Here is a 26,518-nt window from a genome sequence, read left to right on the forward strand (position 1 = left end):
AAGTACTGGTCTTTTGGGTCTAATTTTTCAGATTAGGGAGTGACATTAAACGGTGCATTCCCACAATATTTCCATAGACATTTTATGATTTCTTGTAAATAGATCTCCAGTAGCATGAGCTAAAATGCTCTTTCCTTTTCCTTATGAAACGGATACAACAAAACAAACTCCAGCAGCTAGAATCAGCTTGGTTTTGGCTCATATAGAAATTGTATAATAAATATACCAAAGATGTTCAATTAAAATTATTCTACCAGTATGTTACACTACATCCTTCTATACATAATTTCTTGAGTTCATATTTTAATATGTATTTTTAATTAATCAAAACAACAGTAATTGCAGATTAATGTAAATAAACTGCTTTACTTTCTCACTTAAAAAAGGAACCACGTATTGGAGGAGAAGGCATGATGGGAGCTGGATTATCACTTGATCAGCTGAAGCTGTTGCAGAGGTTTGATCCATCCAGTGTGACGTCACGTGGAATGGATATTAACTCTTTGCAGGATTCCAGGGAAGAAGACCTGATCTTGCTGGCGAATAAAGACTGTATAGGATTTTTTATTGCAAAATTTATTAAATTGAACAGCAAATAGACATTTAGCAACACAACCTGAAAAAGCACCTTTTGAGTTAACAGTTGGACCATTCTTAACTGTTTCTTCTCATGCATTGTTGTCAAGCCAACAGGCTGATGACATGGTTGCTATAGAAGCAGTAAAATCTCCCAGCTGTTCTACTGGGACAGAGCCACAGATTTGGAACAAGAAAGTCACAGTTGCAGGAGGTGTTGATTCATTTTTATGTCTCCATTAGCTTTTGTATTTATAGTAGGTCAGTGGCGGAAGGAAAGGTAAATTCAGATTACTGGTTGTTGACTTAGTGTACAGTATTGCACATTTAGATTACTGCTTGTTTTCTGTTTTAACTTGTTGGTTTAATGTGTACAGTATTGCATAGGAACAGATTTTGCTGTGGGAATTTAAATTTTATAAAATGTAAAAAAATCCAGATTAAATACATAAAAAATATAAAGTCAAATTTTGTAAAGAATGATAGTTTCTATAGGGAATTTAGAAATTACTGCATCATTAAATAAATAGTGATGTGAAATAGTCGCATTTCACAAAGAGCTGTTTTATAAATTAATAATTATAACATCTCATCTCCTTTATTTTACTATAAGCGAGATTCTCTATTCATATTGTAGACACACAATATAATAGGCTTTGTAGCAGCATATGTATACTGCCCCTCTCCCTTCAGGGACTGAAAGATACAGTGCTTCAAGGTCAAACTTGCCATTTGTAAGCCTGGATCAGTTCAGAAACAGCACTACTGGACTGATTGACTAGGGGCAGTTTTAAAGTCCAATATCACTTGCACCATGAGGGCTACAGTCTAATAATCTATGCCATTGGGATGGTGAAAATCTCAGCTTTTTCATGGCACAGAGTATCACATTCCTGTCTCTATCTGGCAGAATCATAGAAATATAGAGCTGGAAAGGACCTCACGGTCATCAAGGTCCCTGCGCTGAGGCAGAACCAATTAAACCTTGACCATCCCTGATAGGTGTTTGTCCAATCTGTTCTTAAAAACCTCCAATGACAGGACTCCATAACATTCCTTGAAAGCCTGTTCCTGTATTTAACTAGCTTTATAGCTATTAGGGAAAATGTTCCATCTACCTAGTCCCACTCCGTCACCATGTTCATGGAAAGTACAAGAACAATTGAACACCATCCTCTTTATAACAACCCTTCACATATTTTAAGACTGTTACCAGGTTCCCCCCTCAGTCTTCAAGACTAAACAGGCTCTGTTTTTTTTTTTAAATCTTTTCTCGCAGGTCGGATTCTCTAAATCAATGGTCCTCAAACTTTTCAGGGTCATGACCTTACCCCTGTCCTGCCCCCATGGCACCGGGAGCATGGCTGCAACTCACCTGGGGTGCACAGGGGTCAAGGCTGGGGCTGGCGGCCAGGTGTGAAGCCGTTGCTGAGGCTGGGGCAGGACTGGGTAGCACTGTCTCTTTGCCTGTTGAGGTTGACCTGGGCCCTGCCAGGCTCTTTCTGCCCCGAATGTGTGCCCCACCATTTGGGGACCAGTGCACTAAACCTTTTATTATTGTGGTTGCTCTTGTTTGGACTTTCTCCAATTTATCCATGTCTTTCCTAAAGTTTGGCACCCACAATTGGACACAGGACTCCAGCTGAAGGCTGATTACTATGGAGTAGCGCAGGACTGTTATCTTCCATATATGTTAATGTTAATACACGCCAGAATATTATCCTTTTTCACAATGCACCACATTGTTGGCTCATATTCAGTTTGTAATCCACTATAACCCCCAACTCCTTTTCAGCAGGACTACCACCAACCCAATTAGTCCTTTTTTTTTTTCTTTCTCTTCCTTAAGTGAAGTACTTTGATTTCTGACCAATTCTACAAGCTAATTTTGAATTCTAATCCTTTTCCCCAAAGTGCCTGCAATGTCTTCCTATCTTGGTGTTATCTGCAACTTTTGTAAGCATATGCTCCACTCTAAGTCATCAATGACATCATGGTAACTTGCTGCTTCCTCTCTCCTTTGAAACATTAATGTGGTGGTTAATATATCACAAACTGCTAGAGACAGCACTCAGTGCCATCTGAAAAAACGTCACAATCCACCTTGCAAGTGGCTTAAACGCTAGCTCATCAGGAGACATCGGGTCCGAATTGAGAAGGGAATTAAAAAAGATGGCAATGAGAACGGTTAACTTTAATAAACCTGCAAAAATGTATACTAATCCTGAATGCTGCCGGCTATTGGTGTACGTAGACAGTGTTAGGGCTTGCTGGGTCATGTAGTCTTCCTCATTTCCAATACAAGGAATAATGTGGGAACTGGCAGGGTATAGGAATGAAAAAGGTGGGTGCAGTTCAAACAACCTATGTTCAGGGATTGATGGGGGAGTTTTTTCCTTGTTTTTGACTGACAACTTTTGTTTAAAACTATTACTTACATAAAGTTTGAGTATTGAAGTAAAACTATATTTGATTTGAGTGAACAGCATGAATGGTATTTCCTTCTGTAAAAGTAAAATAGTTTGAGATGCTACTGCTTGGTTTGCAATTAAAACAACCTAGTATAAGCGATATAATTTTGTTACTCAAATGTCACTGTGGTTTGTTCTTAAATTTAGCTTCTGCTTTTAGCTAAGGTTGTTTATAGTATATGTTTATCATCTCATACATCATCTATAAGCGATAGCCATTCCTCTCAGGGGGAAGGAATCAGTTTGAAAGCTCTTTACTTAAATGGCTACCCCTAGGATTAACCATAACTAGCCGAACCAATGCTTTGATTAGCCCTAAGTACACTATATGCAAAGTCCTCTGTGAAGTCCTGTTACTTAAAATGTGTTAGCTAGCAAACACATTTTAAAAATACAACCTGTTTTCCTACCTGAGACATGGCCACACTGACTACTTAGTAATAGCATTTATTAGCTTGCAGTTGCACTCTATGTCAATGCTAGTAAAAGACACCATCATCTTTTGAGGGGAATGCCGGAATTAAATCCTGTAAAGGTCAATTATGACCCTATGGGCTGTATTCTAACACACCTGTACATTGAGAAGAGTAGGGAACTTCTTAGTGCAAATTGAAAGCAGCAACTAATAGCAGGAGTTGTGCAAGAGCAAATTTGAAAAAGTCAACAGTGTTGAATTGTGTCAGGCCTGTTGTGATCTTTCCTACATGGATTTTTTTTTTTAAAATCACAAACCTCTGTTCTAAAGCAGAGATCAGACTGTGCCGAAGCTGAGCTCAACTGACCTATATCTGAGGAGTTCTCAGGAAGAAACAAACCTTTTTTTGTAACTAAATTATAAACAACCCCAGCTTCAGTTGTTTCCACTGCCACCCCACCATGTAATGCCAAGGGCCAAATTTCTTTACCGCTCATATCCATCTACAAGTTGTTTCTGATCCAAAGGGATTAGTGAAAATTGTAGACCATTTTCCCTTCTGCTTTGAACTACAGAAGTGTAGTGTAAACATCGAGCTTCTGATCCCCCAGCAGTTATCCACCTGGACTGCCTCTCCCAGCTGCTCTGACACAGCATTATTCCTATATAGTGACTCTTTGTATTATAAGAGAAAAACAATCTACCAAAAGCGATTTGATTACCCTGACTTTTCTACTGTGTGGGGATGTGGGATGGATGAGTGTGATCAGTTGACTCAACCTGTACTTTTTTTTCTTAAGTTTGCTATACTGAAACTGTATTAAAAGCAACTTTGAATTTTTTGTAAGCATTATCAAGCGCTTTAAAACATCCTGACTAATCAAACAACAAAATAGTGTTGTTTAGTAATTAATTTTTAAAAAAAATTAACTTCATTTAATTTTTTGGGGCTGACAAAAAAAAAGTAAAACGGTTGCATGATGCTGGTTGAGTACTTTTGTCATGAAAAATGAGTGCTGAGCTTTGAAGTTATACTATTGTAACTGTTTCTGCTTTGTTGCAAAAGACATTAAGGGGACATTTAGGCTCAAAATTATATTGGATACTTGTTTTTCCTTTCTAGTATTACTAGACAGAGAATAAGAGAATATACATTTATATAACGTTCTCCCTTTTAATCAGTCCCTCGCTGTATGGTGACAGGTTGGCCTTGTTATAGTAGGTTTCACTTTCTAGTGCTTATGCACTACCTAGTGCAGAATGTTAAAATCCCAAATGAAGATGTTAAACATTGAATGAATAAGGATTCTTGCTACAAAACCTAGATCATGTGTCCAAACTACCTGACCATGTCCCTTTAAAAACAACAAAGTCTCAAAAGCAGTTTTACCTGTTTGTAGAAATGCTTAGAGATAAGCAGGGGGAGGGAACCTTACAACAGTACCAACTCTAGATATTTATCTTCATCAATGTAAAGGTAAGTACCTAAAATATCATAAAGGCTGGTGTAATTTGTTAAATTTTAGTACTTAATCTGATTTATAAAGACAATTTGTCACAATGATTAGCATCTTTTCTCATTAATAACTTTCAGTACTCTGCTTATTTCAGCACATTATTTCTGTTCTTTATTTCTAAGTACTTTGTTTTGTTGTTAACATTAAACATTCTATGTCAGTGGTAGGCAACCTGTAGCCCGTCCAAGGTAATCTGCTGGTGGGCCACAAGACTATTTGTTTACATTGACCGTCCGCAGGCATGGTCGCCCGCAGCTCCCAGTGGCCGTGGTTTACCCTGATGGGCCGCAGGTTGCCCACCACTGTTCTAGGTTATTTATTGAGACTTCTAGAACAACCGTTAAAGAATGACAATTTTTCTAACCTTCATTACATAATTTAGCACCAAATTTGGTTTCAGATTATTATAATTTGTTGAAAGATTATACACACACATGCACACATATATATAAATATATCCAGGGGTGATCAGATTAACAAAATATGTATTATTTAAAGGAACAAAATTTTGATCAGATATTACACCTTGTGTAACCCATTGGCTTTTTAAAGATTTGTTTGCTGCCTAGGAACACACAATTAGAATGCTGTGTTATAGAAAGAAATGGTGACCTTATGTGCCTATGCAATCCAGTTCTTATATAAAAATTGGAAGGTAATTTAGAAGAGACATTCTGGGAATTTGACTGCGAGAATCAAAGCAATATTAGTATTAAGAGTATTCACAAGAAAATGGCATATGCATATTACATCCACCTAATTGTGAGGGAATGAAACATTTTGTGAAAGATGTGAGATTTACAGGCACAATGTATAATAGAAGAATGTTACTTCACATTGTAAAAAGCAACTTCTCCATTCCTTGCCTACCTTGGTAGAGCTGCTTATGATGTGCTTTTCTCCTGAGAGGAAGGAACGGAGCAGAGTAAAGTGAAGATTGTAAAAGATTCAGAGGAATATGGCAATGGGTATCTGGGAAATAATCCAGACAATCTGAATTACTGGGGGCTCAGACCACAATCAGGAATGGTAAAAAGATATTTGAGAACTTACAGAAAAGGGAAAACTAATGAATGTTGCTTCCTGAAAGATGCAAAGACTATGACAAATGATTAATATTAAGCAATAAAAAAATATGTTAACAAAAAATGCATTACAGTGAAATCAGATTATCTACTGAATTTGGCTAATGAGCAGGAGTGGCATGTTCTGAAATCCAGTTTCAGTGACTAACAAACCAACACAGCTTAGAAATGATTAGCAGCAAAATCCATACTGTCCCACAGCTGTTCAACAGGGTGACATTCACTTCTGATGAGTATGGCTGGGGAAGACTCTGACACCACATGGTTTGTAAACGAGTAGCCACATTGGAGGGGGAGAGAAGAAGTTACAACTGCTGTGCACTTTGACCCTGGGTTGGGGGGAGGGGAAGAGGATTTCACCTCATGCTCCACCTACAAAAAAAGCCAAACACTCTGGTTGTGTGGGGAAAAATGAGCTTCTCCCACTGCATTTTGCAAATTTTTCTACATCTCATGGTGTAAACCACTGCCCAAGTTTGCTTTGGTTAAATAGGGCCAAATCAAGAAGTGAAACTGAGTAATTGCATACTACAGTTTAATGAACATAAACATTAAAACCAAAACCTCTTCCCCACTTCCAAACTCCAGAGACAGTACTGTATATGAATCTGTTAAAACCCCAGGATGAAGTATGTCACTTGTGTGTTGTTGTTTTACAATCTTTTCCTGGATAATGGTTAGTCGATTAATTGACTGCAAAATGATTTTTTACCTCCTGTCATTCTGCACCCCCACCCATCCTGAGGCTAGCTTCCTGCATACACGTATTTGCTCTTTCCTTACACACTGTCCTGTATGCACAGAACACCCTCCCTGATCTGATCGGTATGACCACTACTCATTCCACCTTCAAATCGCTCCTCAAGGGCACCTTATTCCATGGTGTCTACAAGAAAATGAACAACTGATAGCGGTTAGATTGAACTGGGCTGTTGGCTAGCATTGATGTGTATTAAAAAAGACATACAAAAAGGTATATAATAAAATGTGCATATACACTGTATATATTCAGTTGTAGCCCTCTCCCTTCACCCTTCCTATGCTGATTGTCCTGAGGGCAAAAACAATATAGAACTAGCAAGATACACGTATCACGGCTCCTGAGCAGGTTGCTTCATGTTTTAGCATGCTACCATCCCTTGATCTTTTTAGTTTGGCAGGGTAGAGCGGCTGTTTCTTACTGTGGGTTTGTGCAGGGCCGATACATGAAGGACCTGATGCAGACTGGGACCTCTGGCACTATCAAAATATAAATAAATATTGCCAAACTTTCCAAGCAGCTAACCATTGAGGGAAAAGTACGTCACTACAGCCTTTCATATGTCCTCCAGTTGAAGTATTTTAAAACATGCTGGTCAACGCTTCTACGTGCCAAATGCTTTTCAACAATAGAACGTATAGAGCAACTTATATTGCAAAAGGTATACTGACAAAGCAGTACTACAACTAGTTTCTCACTTTAATTGGGGAAGAAATGTCATGCGTAGAATTATAAGAAAATGAAATTACTAGTTCAAGGAATGCAGTTTAAGTACCGGTACATTCCCAATAGGCAATAGCAGGATATTGTCATTGACCTGGTTTAGGGCATATGCTTTCCTTTGTGAAAAGAGAATGTATGTTCCGTGAACCAATAAATACTCCATTTATCCCATGCCAGGATTCCATTTATATTCTTTGTTTACAATGGACATCCATATAAAGAGATGAACAAACCGGCAAAGTTTCCATTTATAGCTGCTTAGAGATTTCAAATACTGCATAACTTTCCCTAAGAAATATTTTGAGGCAAAAAACCTATCTGGAATGAAAGTAAAAATAAAAGGCTAGGTTTTGACTGCCAAGGGTGGAATCCACAGGTAGTTTCTGTGGAGGAACTAACTGACATAATAATTGGAGTAGGTTAGAGAATTACCATTCACAGCTCAGTAACTTCAAGCTGGTAAAATAGCTAGAGTAGGAGTGTAGCGAGCAAGGATATATAACAATCTCTTTCAGTTAAAAAATGATCTGAAACATTTCAAACAGCGAATATACTTACAACATGGGTTCCCACTGCTGAACTGATACAGATCCAAGAGACGCCAACATGTACATATACAGCAACCATTTGTACAAATCCATTTAGTATGTAACAGGTCTACAGACGATCTTCATTTTGCTAGAAAGGTAGTTACAGTGTATACAAATGCTTAGAATGGGGTGGCCAACCTGTGGCTCCGGAGCCACATGCAGCTCTTCAGAAGTTAATATGCAGCTCCTTCTATAGGCACTGACTCCAGGGCTGGAGCTATAGGCGCCAACTTTCCAATATGCCGAGGGGGGGGGAGGTGCTCACTGCTCAACCCCTGGCTCTGTCACAGGCCCTGCCCTCACTCCACCCCTTCCCACCCCCACCCCTGAGCCTGCAGTGCCCTCACTCCTCCCGCACCCCACCCCCAGAGCCTCCAGTACACCACGAAACAACTGATCAGGGAAGGAGGGAGAGGCACTGATTGGTGGGGTTGCAGTGGCTGGGAGTCACGGGGGGTGCGGGAGCTGATGGGGGCTGCTGACGTATTACTGTGGCTCTATGGCAATGCACAATGGTAAATTCTGTCTCCTTCTCAGGCTCAGGTTGGCTACCCCTGGCTTAGAACTTTGTTTCTAGAAAGAGACCTTTACCGTCCCTTCCCACAGCGCACACATTCAGTCAAACGCTGTTCTTGGATGCCTATGAGTGACAGCAATGGGAGTTATGATCAGATACCTGACAGGAAAATTTCACCCTCTATTTATAAAATAAAATAAAAAAAATACTCCAAAGCCTTTTTTAGAGAAAAAATATTTCCCAAAGGGTGGAAACATAATTATCTAGACCCTGGAATAAAGGAATGGAATCTTTTTAAATGAATCTCATGTATTTCTTATACATTTCACTATAATGATATAAAATACTTGGTCAGGCAATTCAAATATCCACTTTTTTGCAAGAAAATATATAAACTATAAAAACATGCACAGTTATAAATGAGTACGACTCCAATTCTGTATTCTTTATATAATGTGTGCTACTTACAAGCACGGGGAGTGTTTGATTCTTAAAACTACTAAAATCATTATCTGTGACACAGAACAGAATTTAATCTAGGCAGGGGCATGGGATCTGAAGCCAAAAAGTAATACATTGTGTCCCACTTACCAGTAAAACGGGTACTCGGTGCACAACATAGTGAGGTGCCATTCCATTTGATTTCAACACGTTTCTCTAGTGAGTTCAGAACAGATGGAACCTTTGGTTATAACAGTCCTTTTTCTGGGCTCTTACTGGCAGACAAGCTTTTAGCTGAAGGACGAGCACAGACCTGGCTGCAAAGTAGGACCACGGAGTAAGTGGCAAGTGGAGAAAAAAGTGGAGAAGCTACAAAAAAATTTATTTTCCAACAAAATAACTCTCCACAAGCTGTGTAAACTTTTCTTACTAAAACAAATACTCTAAAACACAAAGATTTTACATTTCCAGTGAAACACTTACAGTAACGTTTGCCTGTGTTTTTACTCTCCTGGAGTCTCAACAAACAGCCAGCAGATTTATGCTTTCCCAATTACGTGTAGCAGTAAACTGCCTCATGTTCCCTGACTGCAATTCAGATTTTGAAAATAACAGATAGAATAAAGAAACTGACTGGTTGGAATTTTGAGTAATCGCTTATTTCCTTCACTAGATCCGCACACACATACCCTATGATGTATGCTCCACCATTCTGACAATAAGACAAAAAATAGAGTGTGTCCATTACAATTTGTGAGACGTGTAGAACAATTTATAGTGCTAGGTTAGTTATTGTTATCAATTTAAAATGCAAAATTATAAGTTTGCAAGGACAGCATAAAATATAGGAATCAAACCTTTTATCTCAAGCATTCATTCATATTTACAGTAGTACAAGCTTTCAGCTACAGAAGAAAAAAAATGTCTAGATTGAACACACTTACCAATTTCCTGAATGAGGCTAGTTCCAGTTGCCAGTAATTCAAAAGCAAATCTGCTGACTTGGCATTAGGACTCTAAAACAGTGTGGTCAAACTTATATAGTAAGAAGGTGTCTGCAGAAATAACATTTATAAACTGTATATACAGTACACAGTACCAGTACATAGAAAATAGATTTTGACTTTATGATTCCCTATGTGTAAGGCAAGACTGAATTCTGTCCCCAAATGGAGTCCACCAGAGGTACAAGCAACAGATAGTGGCTCTTAAATCAATATGCAAATCAAGTGCATACAAATTAAAAATCAAAACAGATGAGTTTCAGTTTTGTATGTGCTGATTCTGGCTTGCTGAATACACGGGAGGTTATTAAACATCAACTGTACCTTGTTTTAAAACACTAACACCACCTTGATGGCAACAGATATTGTTCAAGTGGCTGCTACCAAAAACAGCTTGAAAAAAAGCACAGTACAACATGAGGAGCTCTGCAGTTGTACTATGCCAATTTATATAGCACTAATCAAAAAAATAAGTATATGAATATTCTATTTCATGCTATTGCTATGCAAGCAACAGCAATACAAATCAGCATACAGAAGGATACCATATGTTCTGCAATGAAGAACCCAAAGATATTTTCAAGGGGCGTTGTTATACAAGACTTCAAAGAAACACAAAACTGCCAGAGGCCAAAGTTACTAGCGGATGTATACATCCCTGTTCCAGTCTCCTGTGTCATTGCGTTTTCTAGATATCACTTCCCCATCCTTGTCACAATATTGGTCCCTTGATTTATGACGACTGCGTTGTTTGTTGCATTCATTGTGGTCCTGTTCTCGGTCCCTTTCCTTTGAGCGATGCCTTGATTCCCTATGTCTGTGATCACTGCTCCCATGTGACTCGTCTCTATGACTGTGATCCCTGTGAGAATCATTGTGGTCACCATGCTCATGTGAGTACTCTTCCTTTGGTTCTATGTAAGCTGAATCTCTGCTGTCTTGGGTTTCTGAGTCAAACGTTTCTTGCCTAGACAAGCCTCGGCTAACACCACTGCGATGGTTATGGTGTTGTGCTGAGGAAGATGAACGATGTAGAAATTTCTTCGTGGGTTCAATCCGTGCTTCCTCTTCAACTTGTGAGCCAGTTCGTTCTGGGGCTGAATGGTCATTCCTCTGATCTCCTTGAGAGCCCTGGTTAGTGTTACAATAGACAGTAAGTTTGCAATCATGGGCACATATTTAAAGATATTTCCTCAATACAAATTAAGCTAAAAACAATAACAGCGGTAATTTACATACATGACAATGCACTGTGAATCTAATCCAGAAATTGTTAGAATTAAACTTGTACTGAAAATATTGTATTGTAATACAAGTGAGCCCTTCCCTCCCTAGCAGGATGCGGGCAGCAGCCAGTTTATTCGGTGATAGGTCCATGGCTTGTGCAACATCTTTACTTTCTGAACATTCCAGTTAGCAACAACTGCAGTCGCACTCCAGATCAACATGGAGGATGCAGAAGCAGAACTGGGAATTCAGAAGAGCTAGAGAGGATACGTCAGCTTCAGAGAGGGTAGGGATCATTAGAGGCTATTCAGAAACCTCTTTGAGGACAGGTATCACTGGAGACAGTCTTTAAAACACAGCTGGGTTAATGCTGAAGGGGTGGAGATAGCAGTGGAGGGCCAAGATTTTGGCCTCTGGTTTTATTTTAAGAATTAAGCTATGGCTTGACCTGGTATCGCTCATACTTGTATTATAATACTAATAATATCATTGCCCCTCTGGTTTTTTGGTAATAATTCAATTTCTCTCACTGTGATAAAACACTTGGACTTTGACCTTATAGTTAAATGATTACTGCCAAGGAAAATGGAGGGACAATGATATCATCACAAACAATTTCCTAACATATTGCTACTACCTAAAGATTGAAATAAGAATTACCAAGTACAATCAAACCTAGTCTTCATCAGCACAGTGTTTGAAATCACTGCAAAATGAACAATTGTGATTATTTAGCTCAGTTTTGGGGTTCCGTTACATTTACCTGCATTTGTCCCAAAACAACAGCCAAATGATTGCTGAGATTTAATTTCAGAATTAAGAAAGAAACAGTGTCCTGCCAAAAGGAATAGTCCTGACCACCTTTGGCAGGAACTTCAACACGAAGCTATCACTGCTGGTACAAAGTTAAATCAAACTAGTAGTTCAAAGCCCTTGTTGTTGCCGGGATGTGGCAGTTGGGCTAAGTAACCCACCTACCTTCTCAGCAGTCTTCCTCATACAAGCAATGAAACTGTTGTATGCAAATTAGCTGTAGAATAAGGCTGGTGATTGAGTGACCTTTGACATCACAATGGTCTGGGACTCTTGGCATGGCATAGATACATGCCTTACTATATGCACAGGTATAATTTGTAAAGTACAAATTGCTGAGAATTTGAAAATTGGATGGTAACAGACTATGAACCTCAGTGATGATTGAACCCAGTGGTATTCTGAACAAAAAGAACTCTCAACCATGCTTGTAACTGTTTCCAGTGGCTTCACACTGACTCAACAAACATTCTTGGCTTCAGGGTGACACACAGTGTAACAATTCTGGATTATTATTATATAGGTAGAATTTAACAGAGTAGTACATCTGTTTATCCGAGCACAGTAAAAAGATATAATTGCATCTGCTTTGCCAAATTACATTAGATGTTATATCACGTGTGCTGTTCAGATTCATGAGTTTCTGACATTATGTCTCTGTCAACACAAGACTCTAGGCTCTACTGTGGAAGTCTTTTGTTTCTGTTTTGGTCATTATTTAGCTGATGTTGGCATTTTGGGAGGGAAGTGTATTAAATATGAACTTGAATAGTTAGTACTATTCAGCAAAGTGGGTGGAAAGAAATGCCCAGAGTTGGTTTCTGAATAAAACATACATATTTATTATGTTGTGTTAGAATAAAGTAAAATGTAAAGAAAATAGTCTAAATTAATGATCTGCTTTAAATTTATGAAAAAAATTAAAGTTTGTCACAAGGATGGATTTTAAAGCGCACAAAATAAGAACAGTTATATGGGATATTTTAATTCCCAAATGGTCAAAATGTCAAATACACTCAATGTTACAGAATTTTGACCAGTAAAATCCAAAGAGAGCAGTTTGCTGTGGTTTAAGAGTAAGTGCAAAACTTCTAGTTGCTCTGAAGAAAAGAATGTTTTATGAATTCAGATCTAGTTGGTCTGCTTTGACCGGAAACAAAGGGCTAAGCAAATTATACTTTCCCCCTCCTCCAACTTCAGAAATTGTTAGTGCAAAAAAAAAAAAAAAATCTAATAGAAGCCATGGGCACCTCCACAGCGAGAACTGGCCCCTAATATTACAGATGGACTGAGGAGGCAGCATTTGGATCCAGATTAACATTTAAGTTAAATTTTGGGGTTGTGGATCAAAGTTGAATTAGGACGAGGATTTGGGTTTGTTTTCAGGAGTGCTGAAGTTTTATGAACTGTTCTAAGAAGAGTTCAGTCTAAAAAGATGGAAATATTATGAAATCAGATCTTTTCAGAGATTTCAGGCTGAAATCTTTCAGTTCTTGTGAGATTTTACTGCATCAAAACAAGAAAGGGAAGACAGGCCCTCCTAGTTTTGTATCCTAACAGTGGGTTCAGTGCAAGTTCACTCCATTCCTAAACTTTGAAGAGGCTCAGATTTGAGGTTCCAGATTTGGCCCACCTCTGTTTAAAATATATCTTCATATGATGAAGCAGAAGGAAGTTAAGGTTCTAGATTTTAAACCAGACCACCTTTGCTCAGCATTTCAGGATTAATATGGAGATATATACCTATACCATAGAGCTGGAAGGGACCCTGAAAGGTAATCAAGTCCAGCCCCCTGCCTTCACTAGCAGGACCAAGTACTGATTTTGCTCCAGATCCCTAAGTGGCCCCCTCAAGGATTGAACTTATAACCCTGGGTTTAAGCAGGCCAATGCTCAAACCACTGAGCTATCCCTCCCCTTAATAAACTCTCAAAACCGTGAAAGCATAAAAGATAGTTTTACAGTGTTCAGAAAGGTGAAATTAATAACCCATTATGGTCCTTGAACAGTGTGGTTAAAAATCAATATACACTAACATAGGTTGGTAGAACATATAAATATCTATTCAAGGGCATACAAAGGCTTGAGCAATACTATATCTATAAAATTGTATCTAGCACACTACATAACCCCGCTGGCTAACTTCAGTACCTACACTGCTCTTCCAGCACACAGTTAATTCATAGCAGTTTTTTCAGCCCTGGTGACAAACAAAGGCAGGAGCTAGCTGGGGCATACACTCTCTTTTCCCAGGATGCTCTATGAAGAGAGACATATCCTACAGACTGCACTAAAGTGATTTTCCTTGCAGGGAAGAGCCTGCCAAGTCTGCAATTCCACAGGGAAATAAAGCCTTCACCGCAGGGAAAATATTTGCAAGATCCACAAAAAACAAAACACTTCAGCAGTTGAATCTTTAAATGCAGGGACCATATTTTCTAAGGCCTTGTCTACACAGGCACTTTACAGTGCTGAAACTTTCTTCGCTCAGGGGTGTGAAAAAACATCCCCGTGAGCGCTGCAAAATGGCAGTGTAGACAGTGCAACAGCGCTGGGAGCCGCACTCCCAGCGCTGGGAGCTATTACTCTTGTGGAGGTGGTTTTATTACAGCACTGGGAGAGCGCTCCCCCAGCGCTGGAGCCGTGACTACACAGCCGCATTAAAGTGCTGCTGCGGCAGAACTTTAATATCAGCTGTGTAGCCAGACCCAGTGAAACGTCAGTCGTAGGGACGGACTCGAAAATGAAGAAGCTGATCATAAGTAAATCTTAGTCTGAAATTGGGATGGAACAATTGGGTATTTTAGTTGAGGCAAATGTGACCTAATCCTCTCCATGACCTCAGCAGATCCAGTGTGGTTCCAAAGATACAGGACATCAGGATGCCACTTATCATTCATACAGCAGAAGCAACTGAAGTCCCAACCAAAATCAGAGCCCTATTGTGCTTGGTACAATAGGCAGAAAGAGTTCCGAATTAGGCAAGGCAGACAAAGGGTGGGAGCAGAAACAGAGATGAAGTGACTTTTTAAGGTCACACAGCGGGTCAGTGATAGAGCTGGGAACAGAACCCGTGTCTCTTTATAATGCCAACAGAGCCTGGGTGTTGGCAGGTGGGATTGAACCTGGGACCTTTGGAGTTAAATGCATGAGCCTCTACTGTATGACCTAAAAGCCATATAGCTATTAGCTAAGGCTATCGAGAAGACTCATTGATCCTTCTCTCCTAAGTGGTCTCAGTGCTACTAGAGGGGACAGAACACCACACCCAGAAGGTGTGTGAGTTATATCCTGATTCCCCATCCAATGCCCCATTGGCTAGCAACACTGCATCTCAATTTCCCACTTGCATAATATGCTAGCATATAAGGAAGATACAATGAGAGAAGCGTGTGATCTGAGGGCCAGTGGATAAGGGAGCCATGGAGGGGCCACTTCAATCTCATGACTGCAGTAGTGTAGTGGCTATGAAGTGACTCCATTACCACTCCATTGCCTGTGGAGGTGGATGGATGGATTCCTCCCCAGCTTGTCCCTGTGGAACTCTCTCATACACAGCCCAGTCACTCAGGCAGGGCTCTGGGATATTAGTTACTTTGAAAGTTACCAGAGACAGTAACATGCATGGCATTACCGTTAATCCTGTTATATAATATGACTGAATCACATATGACAAGTTATAAAAATACTGGTGGCTGGTAAGTATGTTACTGCAGCAGTGGTTGTTCTGGGCATGAGGAAATTCCACTTCCCATCACCATATATTTCCAGCCAGGCCCTTTCACTCTTTGGAATCCAAAGATGTCTTGCAGGTCAGCAAGTAAGGAAACAAATGCTAGTGTGAATACAATGAAGATCACAAGAAAAGTGTCTGTCTTCAAGTATTTACATGATAAAAGTGCAGAGCTCTTCTGCTCTATCAACTTACAGCTCCCAGTGAAGCACATTTAGCAACTTCTGTTACCAGAATTCACACTGTGTGCCCTGGCAAGTCTCCCTCCCTTTGCAGATATGAATGGGGTTGAGAGAAAAGAGAAAGAGAGGAAACTATACCTGTAAATTTATGTTTGGACCTGGGCTGATAGGAAGAGTGGCTGTTGCAAGTGTGCGAGTGAGAAGCTGGTTGGGAGGATTGCTGCAAGGAGGATGGGTGGCCTTCCAATAGGCTTCCAGATAGTCAGCCAGGTGCTCACAGGCATCTTCAAGCTGGTTCTCATCCAGAATTACATCAAACATTTCCTGTGAAGGGAAACATTTTAGTGAGAACAGCCACCGTCGGAGCCAATATAAAACCACAGAAGGTGCTGATGATAGACCACATTAGAAAATGCTTTTACTATTGCACCACAAATAAATCAGATGCATAATATTCATGTCCTGAATATTTTGTGATTGAACTTTAAATAAACAACAATTGACTTAAAAGTAATCTGTACATAACAGTGAGATTATACTTTCCAGGGCAAGCCAGAATGATCGACACTTGGAAAGATAGGAGTACTTGTGGCACCTTAGAGACTAATAAATTTATTAGAGCATAAGCTTTCGTGGACTACAGCCCACTTCTTCGGGTGCATATAGAATGGAACATATATTGAGGAGATATATATATACACACATACAGAGAGCATGAACAGGTGGGAGTTGTCTTACCAACTCTGAGAGGCCAATTAAGTAAGAGAAAAAACCCCAGCAATGCCCCTCTGCCATGTACTTTGGCCAAACCAGACAGTCTCTACGCAAAAGAATGAATGGACACAAATCTGACATCAGGAATCATAATACTCAAAAACCAATGGGAGAACCAATGGGAGAACCTGTCCGGTCATTCAATGACAGATCTGCGGATAGCTATTTTACAACAGAAAAGCTTCAAAAACAGACTCCAATGAGAGACTGCTGAGCTGGAATTGATATGCAAACTAGATACAATCAGTTTAGGACTGAATAAGGACTGGGAATGGCTGAGCCATTACAAACATTGAATCTATCTCCCCTAGTAAGTACTCTCACACTTACTATCAAACTGTCTGTACTGGGCTATCTTGATTATCACTTCAAAAGTTTTTTTTCTCTTACTTAATTGGCCTCTCAGAGTTGGTAAGACAACTCCCACCTGTTCATGCTCTCTGTATGTGTGTATATCTATCTCCTCAATATATGTTCCATTCTATATGCATCCGAAGAAGTGGGCTGTAGCCCACGAAAGCTTATGCTCTAATAAATTTGTTAGTCTCTAAGGTGCCACAAGTACTCCTGTTCTTTTTGCAGATACAGACGAACACAGCTGCTACTCTGAAACTTGGAAAGATGTATGTATTCTGGGAAGGCAGAATTGGTATTGTAAATATATTTTAAAACTCATATATGGGAACAGAAGTTAAATAGTAGAAGAACTTTTTAATTGTTGGAATAAAGAGATGGTGGAACAAGCTACCAAAGAAAATTGTGGAATCCCTATACCTAGTGATACTATCCCTATACCTACTTCAAACAAAGCTAGACAAAACTGATAACAATAGACAAAACTAATAATACTTAGCACTTATGTGGTGATTTTCATCTTTAAAAAGCTGCACAGGTATTAACTAACTCACTCTTAATTTACCACTATATCCCATTCCCACTTAAAGCCTAATGAATGATTTCTATCAGCTTCAATTGCAGTTGGACTGGACCGATATAGACTCTAAGCTCTTTGAGGCAGGGCCCTTGCCTGTACAGTGCCTAGCAAACTCTTGATATTATGGTATAGTGATGGATCTGCAAAGCAGGGTACTAGAGCTTCCATCAGCTCTTCCCAATTGTACATCCCCGTCCTCTTGACTAAGCAAGGACTACAGTTCCCTTCAGTCCCCTTCCCTGGTCCCAACTCAGACCATCCCCCAACCTGCTGCAGCTAGGGGAGGTGTGGCCCGAACCCAACTCAGCCCCAGACCTGCCGTTGCCGGGGGAGGGGCGCCTATCCCACGGCTCCTGCCCTAGAGCTGCTGTGGCAGGGAGAGGTGCCTCTTCCCCCCAGCCCAGATACTGCTGTGGGGAGAGAGACACCTCTCCCCGCCGCAGCAGCTCTGGGTCTGGGGCCATGGGATAGGTGCCCCTCCCCTGGCCATGGCAGGTCTGGAGCTGGGTTGGGTTCAGTCCGAACCTCTCCCGGCTCCACCCCAGAGTCCGCATCCCCAACCAGAGCCCTCACACCCCTGCACCCCAACCCTCTGCCCCAGCCCTGAGTCATAGAATCATAGAATATCAGGGTTGGAAGGGACCTCAGGAGGTCATCTAGTCCAACCCTCTGCTCAAAGCAGGACCAATCCCCAGACAGATTTTTACCCCAGTTACCTAAATGACCACCTCAAGGAGTGAACTCACAACACTGGGTTTAGCAGGCCAACGCTCAAACCACTGAGTTATCCCCCCCCCCCCCCCCTCTCCGAACCCCTCGGCCCCACCCCCACCACATGAATTTTGTTATGTGCAGCATATGAAGGTGATGTGTGTCACATCACCTCCATATTGCTGCACATACCAAAATTCATTCCACACATGTGTGGGAAAAATTAGAGGGAACACTGCCAGAGGCAACTTTTGGTCATAAACCAAATCAGTTTAGTTTTGGATCAATAACCTATAAAGAGTTACTGACGTAATCTAGTTCCTCAGCTATGCATCATGTAAAAATATTGGTGGCTTAATACCTATATATCTCCAGGATTAATTATGTTGCTGAAAAAGAAATATATTTGACCATTATGCCATGCAGAGATCTCAAATGGAGTTTTGTACAAAATGACAAGTGAAATATGAACAGATAGTGGCAAGCAGCAACAAATGTTACACAATTAGCCTATTACTTGGAAACAAAGGGCAGACTTAGTCCCTTTGAACAGGAGTCTACATTTCCACATCAGTAATGCATCAACAGTAACTCACTGGAGGACATTGAGCCAGTTTATCAGCTGCCACCATTTGAACATTAAGGTGTTTAGCCTGAGATTTCCCTCGAGATTTTATTAGCCTCTGTAAAACCTGTGGAAAATAAGACAGTTAAAATACACAGTGGATGGGAAAAGAAAGAATTCAGAAGCAAGTAGTAGTCAGATAGTGGGAATAGGATCAAACCATTCCGTTCAATGGGAGATTTGCCAAGGACTTGATTGTTTGCAGGATTAGGCCCAATGTATTTGTGTACTCTTCAAAAAAGTAACTCTTGTATAATTTTTAACATCTCTAATAATTTCTCAATTTCTGTCTTGCCTTTTAGGCCCTGCACAACCTCACTCCTACCTACCTCTCTGCTCTTATTCTCTTTATTTCCTTTTTCCCTCCTTTTCTGCCCAAGTTGCACTAACTGACCCCTTCTGGTCCTCCTATTCTCATGTGTGCCTTCTTCCATGTAGCCATTTATACTGAGACTCTTGAGAATGCTCTTCCAGACCCACTTTGCCAGGCCTCCACTTTCTCCTTCCAACGTCTCTTCAGGATGTACTTGTTTCAAGAAGACTATAAATGTAGACATCCCCACACAGTGAAATGGTGGTAAATTAAATGACTGAACATCTTAAGAATAAACTGAACAAAAATTACAGAAATAAACACCGTGTGTGCTGAACTGTACTGACCAGTTGTCCTGCTGCTCATAACATCTCCTCCCTTATCTTCATTTCTATACTGTCTACTTGGATTATAAAGTTTTTGGGACAAGGATCTTAGCTCATATTTCTGCAAAGTTTTTAACAAACTGTTGACACTCTGCAAAACAATATTATGTAAATAATAATAAACAAATGAACTGTTTCCCTTAGTTCTAACTTAAGTAAACATTAGAACTACAGCTATCTCTCTTTTGCAAAAAAGTGATTTTGTAACCCACTGACTGAGATGATATCCTTTTAATGGTATCTTCCCATCCACAGGGAAATAATTAAAAAGTGCAATTCATTGATATTTAATGACATCCAGTGGAGAATGTGTGTCTCTTTGTACCTGTGGCTCAGGTCTCAAAGAATGGGTGGATTGAATCAGAATTAACAGCAGTAAGATAGTTACCTTGGGAGAAGAAATCTTTACATATACTATAATGGGAGCCAGAGAGGTTTTACTTAGTTGAGCTGGATGATTAATGGTATCGGCATCAAGTACTACCAGCTGCAATGTCCTTGCTAATTCAAATATCCGTTCAATTTCACTCTGAACTTCAGCTGCAGATAAGTAGAAAAGTAGAGTTATGAAAATATTTAACAGAAATTAATTCTAACAAATGTAAAAATGAGGTAGATTGGCATGCAGCTCCCACAACAGATGAGTAGATTGGCAGGAGCTGTTAATTGTTAATGTCACTGGCATTCTACTGAAGCAAACATATCTTTAGCAAGAACATTCCGCCTACAGTTTATGTTCTTTGAAGGTCGTACTTTTTACCAGTCTCACCTTCATGCTTTTGTATACTACTAATATGCAGAAACATTTTAACACCTTCTTATAAGACCGAATCCATGTGTGTATAGCAAAGAGGTGTATGCAGCATTATGATATCCTGTTTGAAATAGGAATCCTTCAATTTTACTACAGTATCTCAGTGGATTTGTTATTTGTAAGTTATGGAAGTGCAGACTCTAATTATACTTAATGACCATAATTTTCAAACCTGAGTGCCTGAAACTACGCATTAAATTTATACTGAGGTGCCTGAAAGAGATTTGTTTTTCATAAGTTACTAAGCACCTATAATTTCTATTTGCTTCAATATGAGTTATCAATGCTTACCATCTCTCAAAATTGGGCCCTATATGTAATATGGCACTAGGTCTGAAAATTTTCATCAATATTTGTAAAGTACTTTAAAAACAAAAAATTAAAAATAATGCTAATAATCCCTCCAATTGCCCTTGAGGTAGGTAAGGATTATCATCAGAGCTGGTCAGAAAAAAATCTGTCAAAACAGTTTTTCATTGGAATTTGTCGATTCATCAGAATCAGTCGAGTCCATGGAAATAGTTCATTTCAATGCAGTTCCTATGGAAACAAGCAGGTTTCCAACAGAAACCTGTCTGGTTTTTTACCAGTTCGCCCATATGCAGGCTTCTGGGGACCAAGGGCTTCACAGGTCCATGATTCCAAGGCAGCCCCTAGGAGGACTGCTCCAGAGGTGGGTGTCCATCCCCTTTCATGGAGAATTTCAAAATTTTTTGAACGAAACCAAATTTCAAAATAGTGAAATCCTCTGAGAAACACAATAACTATTCTCTGCCAAGTTCTAATTATTATCGCTATTTCACAGACAGGGAAACTGAGCCAGAGGCTAAATGATTTACTTAACCTACAGACGAAGTCAATGTCGGAGCCAACATCATAACTCAAATGGGAATGGGATTCTAGTTCTGTGCTCATTCCACACCACTCTCTTAAGATAACTAACTAGAATAAGGTAAATCCAAAAGGGTAAGAAACTAGTGGATGCTTACATGAACACAAAGGGACTTTTCAAACACTAAAATATAGTGTTATGTTATCAAATTTGTGTTTGTCTTTTGAGGTGGGTTAGCAGCATGAATTGTCAATAAATGCTTTGAGAAATGTATGGCCTAGGAGTGCACACATTCCTCTACTTGGATAATGCTGCGCTGAAGGACATTACTTTGGAAGGTGTCAAAAGATCAATATGTGTCACTGTAAGAGTCACTAGGGTTCATAAATTACCTCAAATCCCAATTTGTTTCCAGCGGCCAACCAAATACAAAGCATCCCAGCTAATCACTGTTCAATTAAAGCCTTTCTATCTAAGGAGAAGATCCAAGACTTCACTTGTCAGGCAGAAAGGTAAAGTGTGAGCCAGCAGGTGACAGCTCAGACCATACCACACTTGTTGGTTCTTAAGACTGTAACTAGCAGTAGTTACAGTGTCTTGGCATGTCTCACATCAGAGAACTTTAGTAGACCCTGACCCTAGGCTACACTAGGGAAACGTTTGCCGGTATAGCTTATGCCAGCAACAAAGTGCTTTTGCCAGTATAGCTTATAAACATTCCCTAAACAAAATAAGCCATACTAACAACATGTTTTTGCTGATATAACTTCAGCTACACTAGGGGATATTGCCAGTATAGAAATATCTGAAAAAAAATATCACTAATCAACATTGTTATACTAGCAACAATGTAAGCGTTGACCTGGCCTGAGATTCCAATGAAAGCAAGATAAACACAGACTCTCACATCACATCTGAAGGATAGATCACCTTTGAGCCTCCTGGCCTAGTGCCCATGAAGGGACCATCTTTATTTAGGAATAGATTTCCAACATACCTAGCCAAATCATAGTGACCTGGTCTCCCAAAAAGTTATCCATTTGAACTGGGACCCTCAGACCACAATGTTTTAAATCAACAAACAGGGAGGCACCAGATGATGCTTCCTATGTCAGGAGGCCCTGCAAATGTAAGAATGGACTCTGCTATACCTGCCATTACTGATTGCCACGTATCTAGCAGGAAAGATAAACACGATTGCAGACAGAGCGAGTTAATCTGTGGTGTACCTGCATGAGCAGCCTCTAGATGAGAGAGCGGGGAACTGGGATCTTCTTTCAGTTGGGGACATCAGAGATGCATCTCTGTCACCCTTTGGAACAAGAAGCTTTCAGCTCAAAGCATTAAGAATGAGCAAGACATTTTCCATGAACTGAAGAGACTCAGTATGTCTTTCCATCAGGTAGCCACAGTCCTGGCAAAGCACAGGAGGAAGAGGCTCGATGATCTTTACTAGCCTCATGCTGGCCCAGAGAATTGTGGCTACCAATTCTGCTGCAGATGCCAAAGCTGATCTCATCAGGCTGAATGTCTGGTCTCAGATTCTTATTCAGAGTCAAGGCACCTTGTTTCACCCCAGTTCAGGAACTCTCTCCTTAATAGCGTGGCTCCTGAGAGCTCAGAGATCTGTAGGTATGGCGTTAACGAGCAGGTGGCTTGCATCCTCCTGACTTCTCAAAAACCATCTATCCAAAGGACTTATGTTGCCAAGTAGAAGAGGTTTGCAGCCTAGTGCAAAAAGACCCAAGTGGGCCTTTTTAATTCCCGCACAAAAACTCTTTGGCTACTTTATGTGCCTGACTGAATCTAATTTGATAATTTACTCCATTCAGGCTAATTTGCCAACTATTCTGGCCCATCATGAACTAACCGGTAAAATGCTTCTGCCTGCCTAACCTCAGGTTCACATGGGAGCTTTGCAAATCCCTCCTGGTATCACGAGACATTAATGTGGGTCCTGACTAAAGATGATGAAAACTCTACTCATTACCCATGAGTTCAGTGCTTAATTTGTGCCAGGGCTGAGCCTCAGAACCTGCGGGTTTGGCAGTTCATCTCCCAGCACCTCTGGGCTTGTCACGTCAGTTGTGAAAGTAAAAAAAAATGGCTTAAGTCCCGGCACCTTTTTCATTACAAATTAAGTACTGCATGATTGCATGTTTCTTACACAGAATTTCATTTTCCTGGTGGCAGTGACTTCAGCTCAGAGTGAATACGCCTCAGGCTCTACCGGCTGATCCACTTTATACCAAGTTTGATATGGAAATGGTGATGTTTCAAACACATCAAGAATTCCACTCCAAGATGGTGACAGAGTTCTACCTTAACAAGCCTATTCCTGCCAACATGTTTTCCATGCCCATCCTAGGGAGACCCTTCTCTACATGGCTCATGTTACAAGGTCTGGTGGGTGGGGGAAATTAGGGGGGTTACCTAAAGCAGTCTGAAGGCCTTAGAAAGTCCATCAAACTTTTTGTTTTGTTACTTATTCACTACATACCACTATTTCTAAGAGGGCCATGAGTAAATCATTGCTGGACTGCATTTTTAATTGCTATCACCTGGTTGGCCATGTGAAGGTGTATTTGATCAGAGGCAGGCAGGCAGCCTCCACTGCCTGTCTCAGAAATGTTTCCCTTAGATTTCTACAAGGCAGCCACATAGTCCTCACTCTGTATGCTTACACAGTTAGAATACTTTGCTTTAGCTTTTAGAAGTGAAACTAATGTTGATCTGCATGCGGTAGAACAGTTTTCCAAGGTGGAGGAGTCCAAACTCCCCAGTCCTCCGTTTCTTCCTTTTGGAATGTGTATTTGGCCAATTTTATTTGAATCTTTTCCCTTTGCTCTCATCTTTTAGGTTATCCATGCTGTATCTGAGATTGTAATGGTGTATCTTTCCAAACCATTATTTAAATAAAAGTCCTCTCTTCTTGGCTGACTCATAGAATCATAGAATATCAGGATTGGAAGGGACTCAGGAGGTCATCTAGTCCAACCCCTTGCTCAAAGCAAGACCAATCCCCAACTAAATTATCCCAGCCAGGGCTTTGTCAAGCCTGACCTTAAAAAGCTCTAAGGAAGGAGATTCTACAATCTCTGTTTGGCTGGTTTGGTTTGCCTTGGTGTGCACAGGAATCCCAGCCTTGGGCTGTAATTGCCCTGCTTTAAGCAATTTGTCCTGAATTGGTACTCTCAGTTGGGTCCCACCAAAGCCAGCATTGTTACATGCAACCAAAATACTTTAGGAACTACAGGACTCCCACATGTCTTAGATTAGAGTTCTGAGACCCAGAAGAGAAAATACCATCAGAGTAGTATCTTAAAAAAAAGCAGAATTATAGGTCAGTAATTTTCCCTTCCATGAAAATCAAGTATTAATAAAATGTCTCCTCTGATGTACTGAGAAACTATGGCAGCAAGGTTATAAAAATGAACTCACATAAATTGTATTAGCCACTCATAATGGGTTGTATAAATAAAGCTCGAGCTACCATGAGTGTCACCATGATGAACGTATAGCCCAGCTATTACAACACTCAAAAACATAAATAAATCATATAAGACAAAAACAATTGTCAATTAAATGCTAAAGAAAATAAATGAGCCTTATATTTTTCCCTGAAGCCTGATAGATACTGGCTATAGAGGGCACCAAAGGAGAGCAAATTTCAAAGATGGGAGCCCTCAAACACCACCTCCACACGCAGGTGAGATCAACTCCAAGAACTGACGCCACAAGTTTCTCAGTCAATTTTGACCATTTAGCAGAATGTACAGTTGGACTGTCTCTTCCACAGTCCCAAAACATTCACACTAACATCAACATCTGCACCCTGCAGTGAATAGGCATCCAAAAACAGATCTGAGCACCCTGAGCAAGCGGCTTGCTCCAGTCTGAACCTTCCAAGTGGACTTCCAGTAGAATTTAAATAGAGTCTATTACAACAGTTTACCCTGGAGTGGGCAAAGGCCCCATGATCACTGCGGAACAGGATAGTCCTTCACTTCTCTAGTAACTCAACAAATTAATCAAAGTACAATTTGTGGTCTCTTGTGCAAAGCTCCAGTAAAAGAGCTTTGTTTGAGAGAACTACACAGATGTTGGGGTGGGAAAATGGAATCCTCTTTCAAACGTGTGGAAACTACGCACAGCATTTCAGTGGTAACTAGTACAGCCCACGATCCATAATAGCATCAGGGAAAGGACAGTTACTTGTTCCGTAACTGGAGTTCTTCGAGATGTGTTGCTCAGGTGTATTCCACTATAGGTGTACGTGCTCGCCATGTGCACTGGCGAGCACGCACACCTATAGTGGAATACACATGAGCAATCACTCGAAGAAGAAAGGACAGTTACCTGTTCCGTAACTGGTGTTCTTCGAGATGTGTTGCTCAGGTGTATTCCACTATAGATGTGCGTGCTTGCCACGTGCACCGGTGAGCATGCAGACTTATAGTGGAATACACCTGAGCAATCACTCGAAGAAGAACTGCTAAATCCAACCTACATGAGTGTTGTAGTTCAGCTGATGCATGGAATTCATCTGTTCATGGCTATATGTTCATCAGCAACACCAGAAAAGTGATAAAACAACAAAATTGTGAAATAATTATTATCAAATACAGTATAGCTCATGGGCTGTTGAACAAGTGAAAAAGTATCATATCAGAGACAAAAACCACCTGACTTGAACCCCTCAAACTAGCTGAAGAATCATATGCTAATTCCAGACCCCCCCCGCAATACTTCTTGGTGTCAACCAGCATGTTCAGAAAGAATTATATTATAAGAAATTACTACTACTTGCACCTCCAATATATTAGACCTTTCGTGTGATGTATATTTCTATTCTTTTCAAGATTCCATCAGAATCAGATTTCATCAACTTTTGAAATATGAAAAGGGCTAATGTCCTAAAAGAAAAATTTACAGGCACTCAGAAAAGGCCCAATTAGTGAAGGCCACATGACCTTGAGAACAGCATAATCAATATGTCTGAAAGGAATCACATTGACTTTAGAGCCAGCATAATGGAAACTTCCTTTGCCACCACATGCCATCTTCTTAAAAAT

At 40.2% G+C, this 26,518-nt stretch overlaps 2 protein-coding genes across 8 annotated transcripts in view; one reads left to right on the plus strand and one right to left on the minus strand.

Moving 5' to 3' along the window:
• The window catches only part of NSUN6 (NOP2/Sun RNA methyltransferase 6), a 37,755-nt gene extending 36,515 nt beyond the window's left edge, over positions 1–1,240 (plus strand). For all 4 annotated transcript variants that reach the window (XM_034760319.1, XM_034760321.1, XM_034760320.1 and 1 more), the window contains one exon: positions 387–1,240. In XM_034760319.1, coding sequence (XP_034616210.1) covers positions 387–599 — 213 coding nt within the window. In that variant the 3' untranslated portion in view covers positions 600–1,240. The remainder of the gene's footprint in view (positions 1–386) is intronic.
• Positions 1,241–9,033: 7,793 nt separating this feature from the next.
• CACNB2 (calcium voltage-gated channel auxiliary subunit beta 2) overlaps positions 9,034–26,518 on the minus strand; it is a 370,084-nt gene continuing 352,599 nt past the window's right edge. For 2 of the 4 annotated variants that reach the window (XM_034760327.1, XM_034760330.1), the window contains 4 exons: positions 20,186–20,337; positions 19,070–19,165; positions 16,193–16,378; positions 9,035–11,230 (listed from right to left, as the gene is read on the minus strand). In XM_034760327.1, coding sequence (XP_034616218.1) covers positions 10,739–11,230; positions 16,193–16,378; positions 19,070–19,165; positions 20,186–20,337 — 926 coding nt within the window. In that variant the 3' untranslated portion in view covers positions 9,035–10,738. Of the gene's footprint in view, positions 11,231–16,192; positions 16,379–19,069; positions 19,166–20,185; positions 20,338–26,518 lie in introns of all 4 variants that reach the window. The other 2 variants (XM_034760328.1, XM_034760329.1) reach the window with 2 other exon arrangements.

Source organism: Trachemys scripta, chromosome 2, assembly GCF_013100865.1.
Source record: "Trachemys scripta elegans isolate TJP31775 chromosome 2, CAS_Tse_1.0, whole genome shotgun sequence".
Classification (NCBI taxonomy): Eukaryota; Metazoa; Chordata; order Testudines; family Emydidae; genus Trachemys; species Trachemys scripta.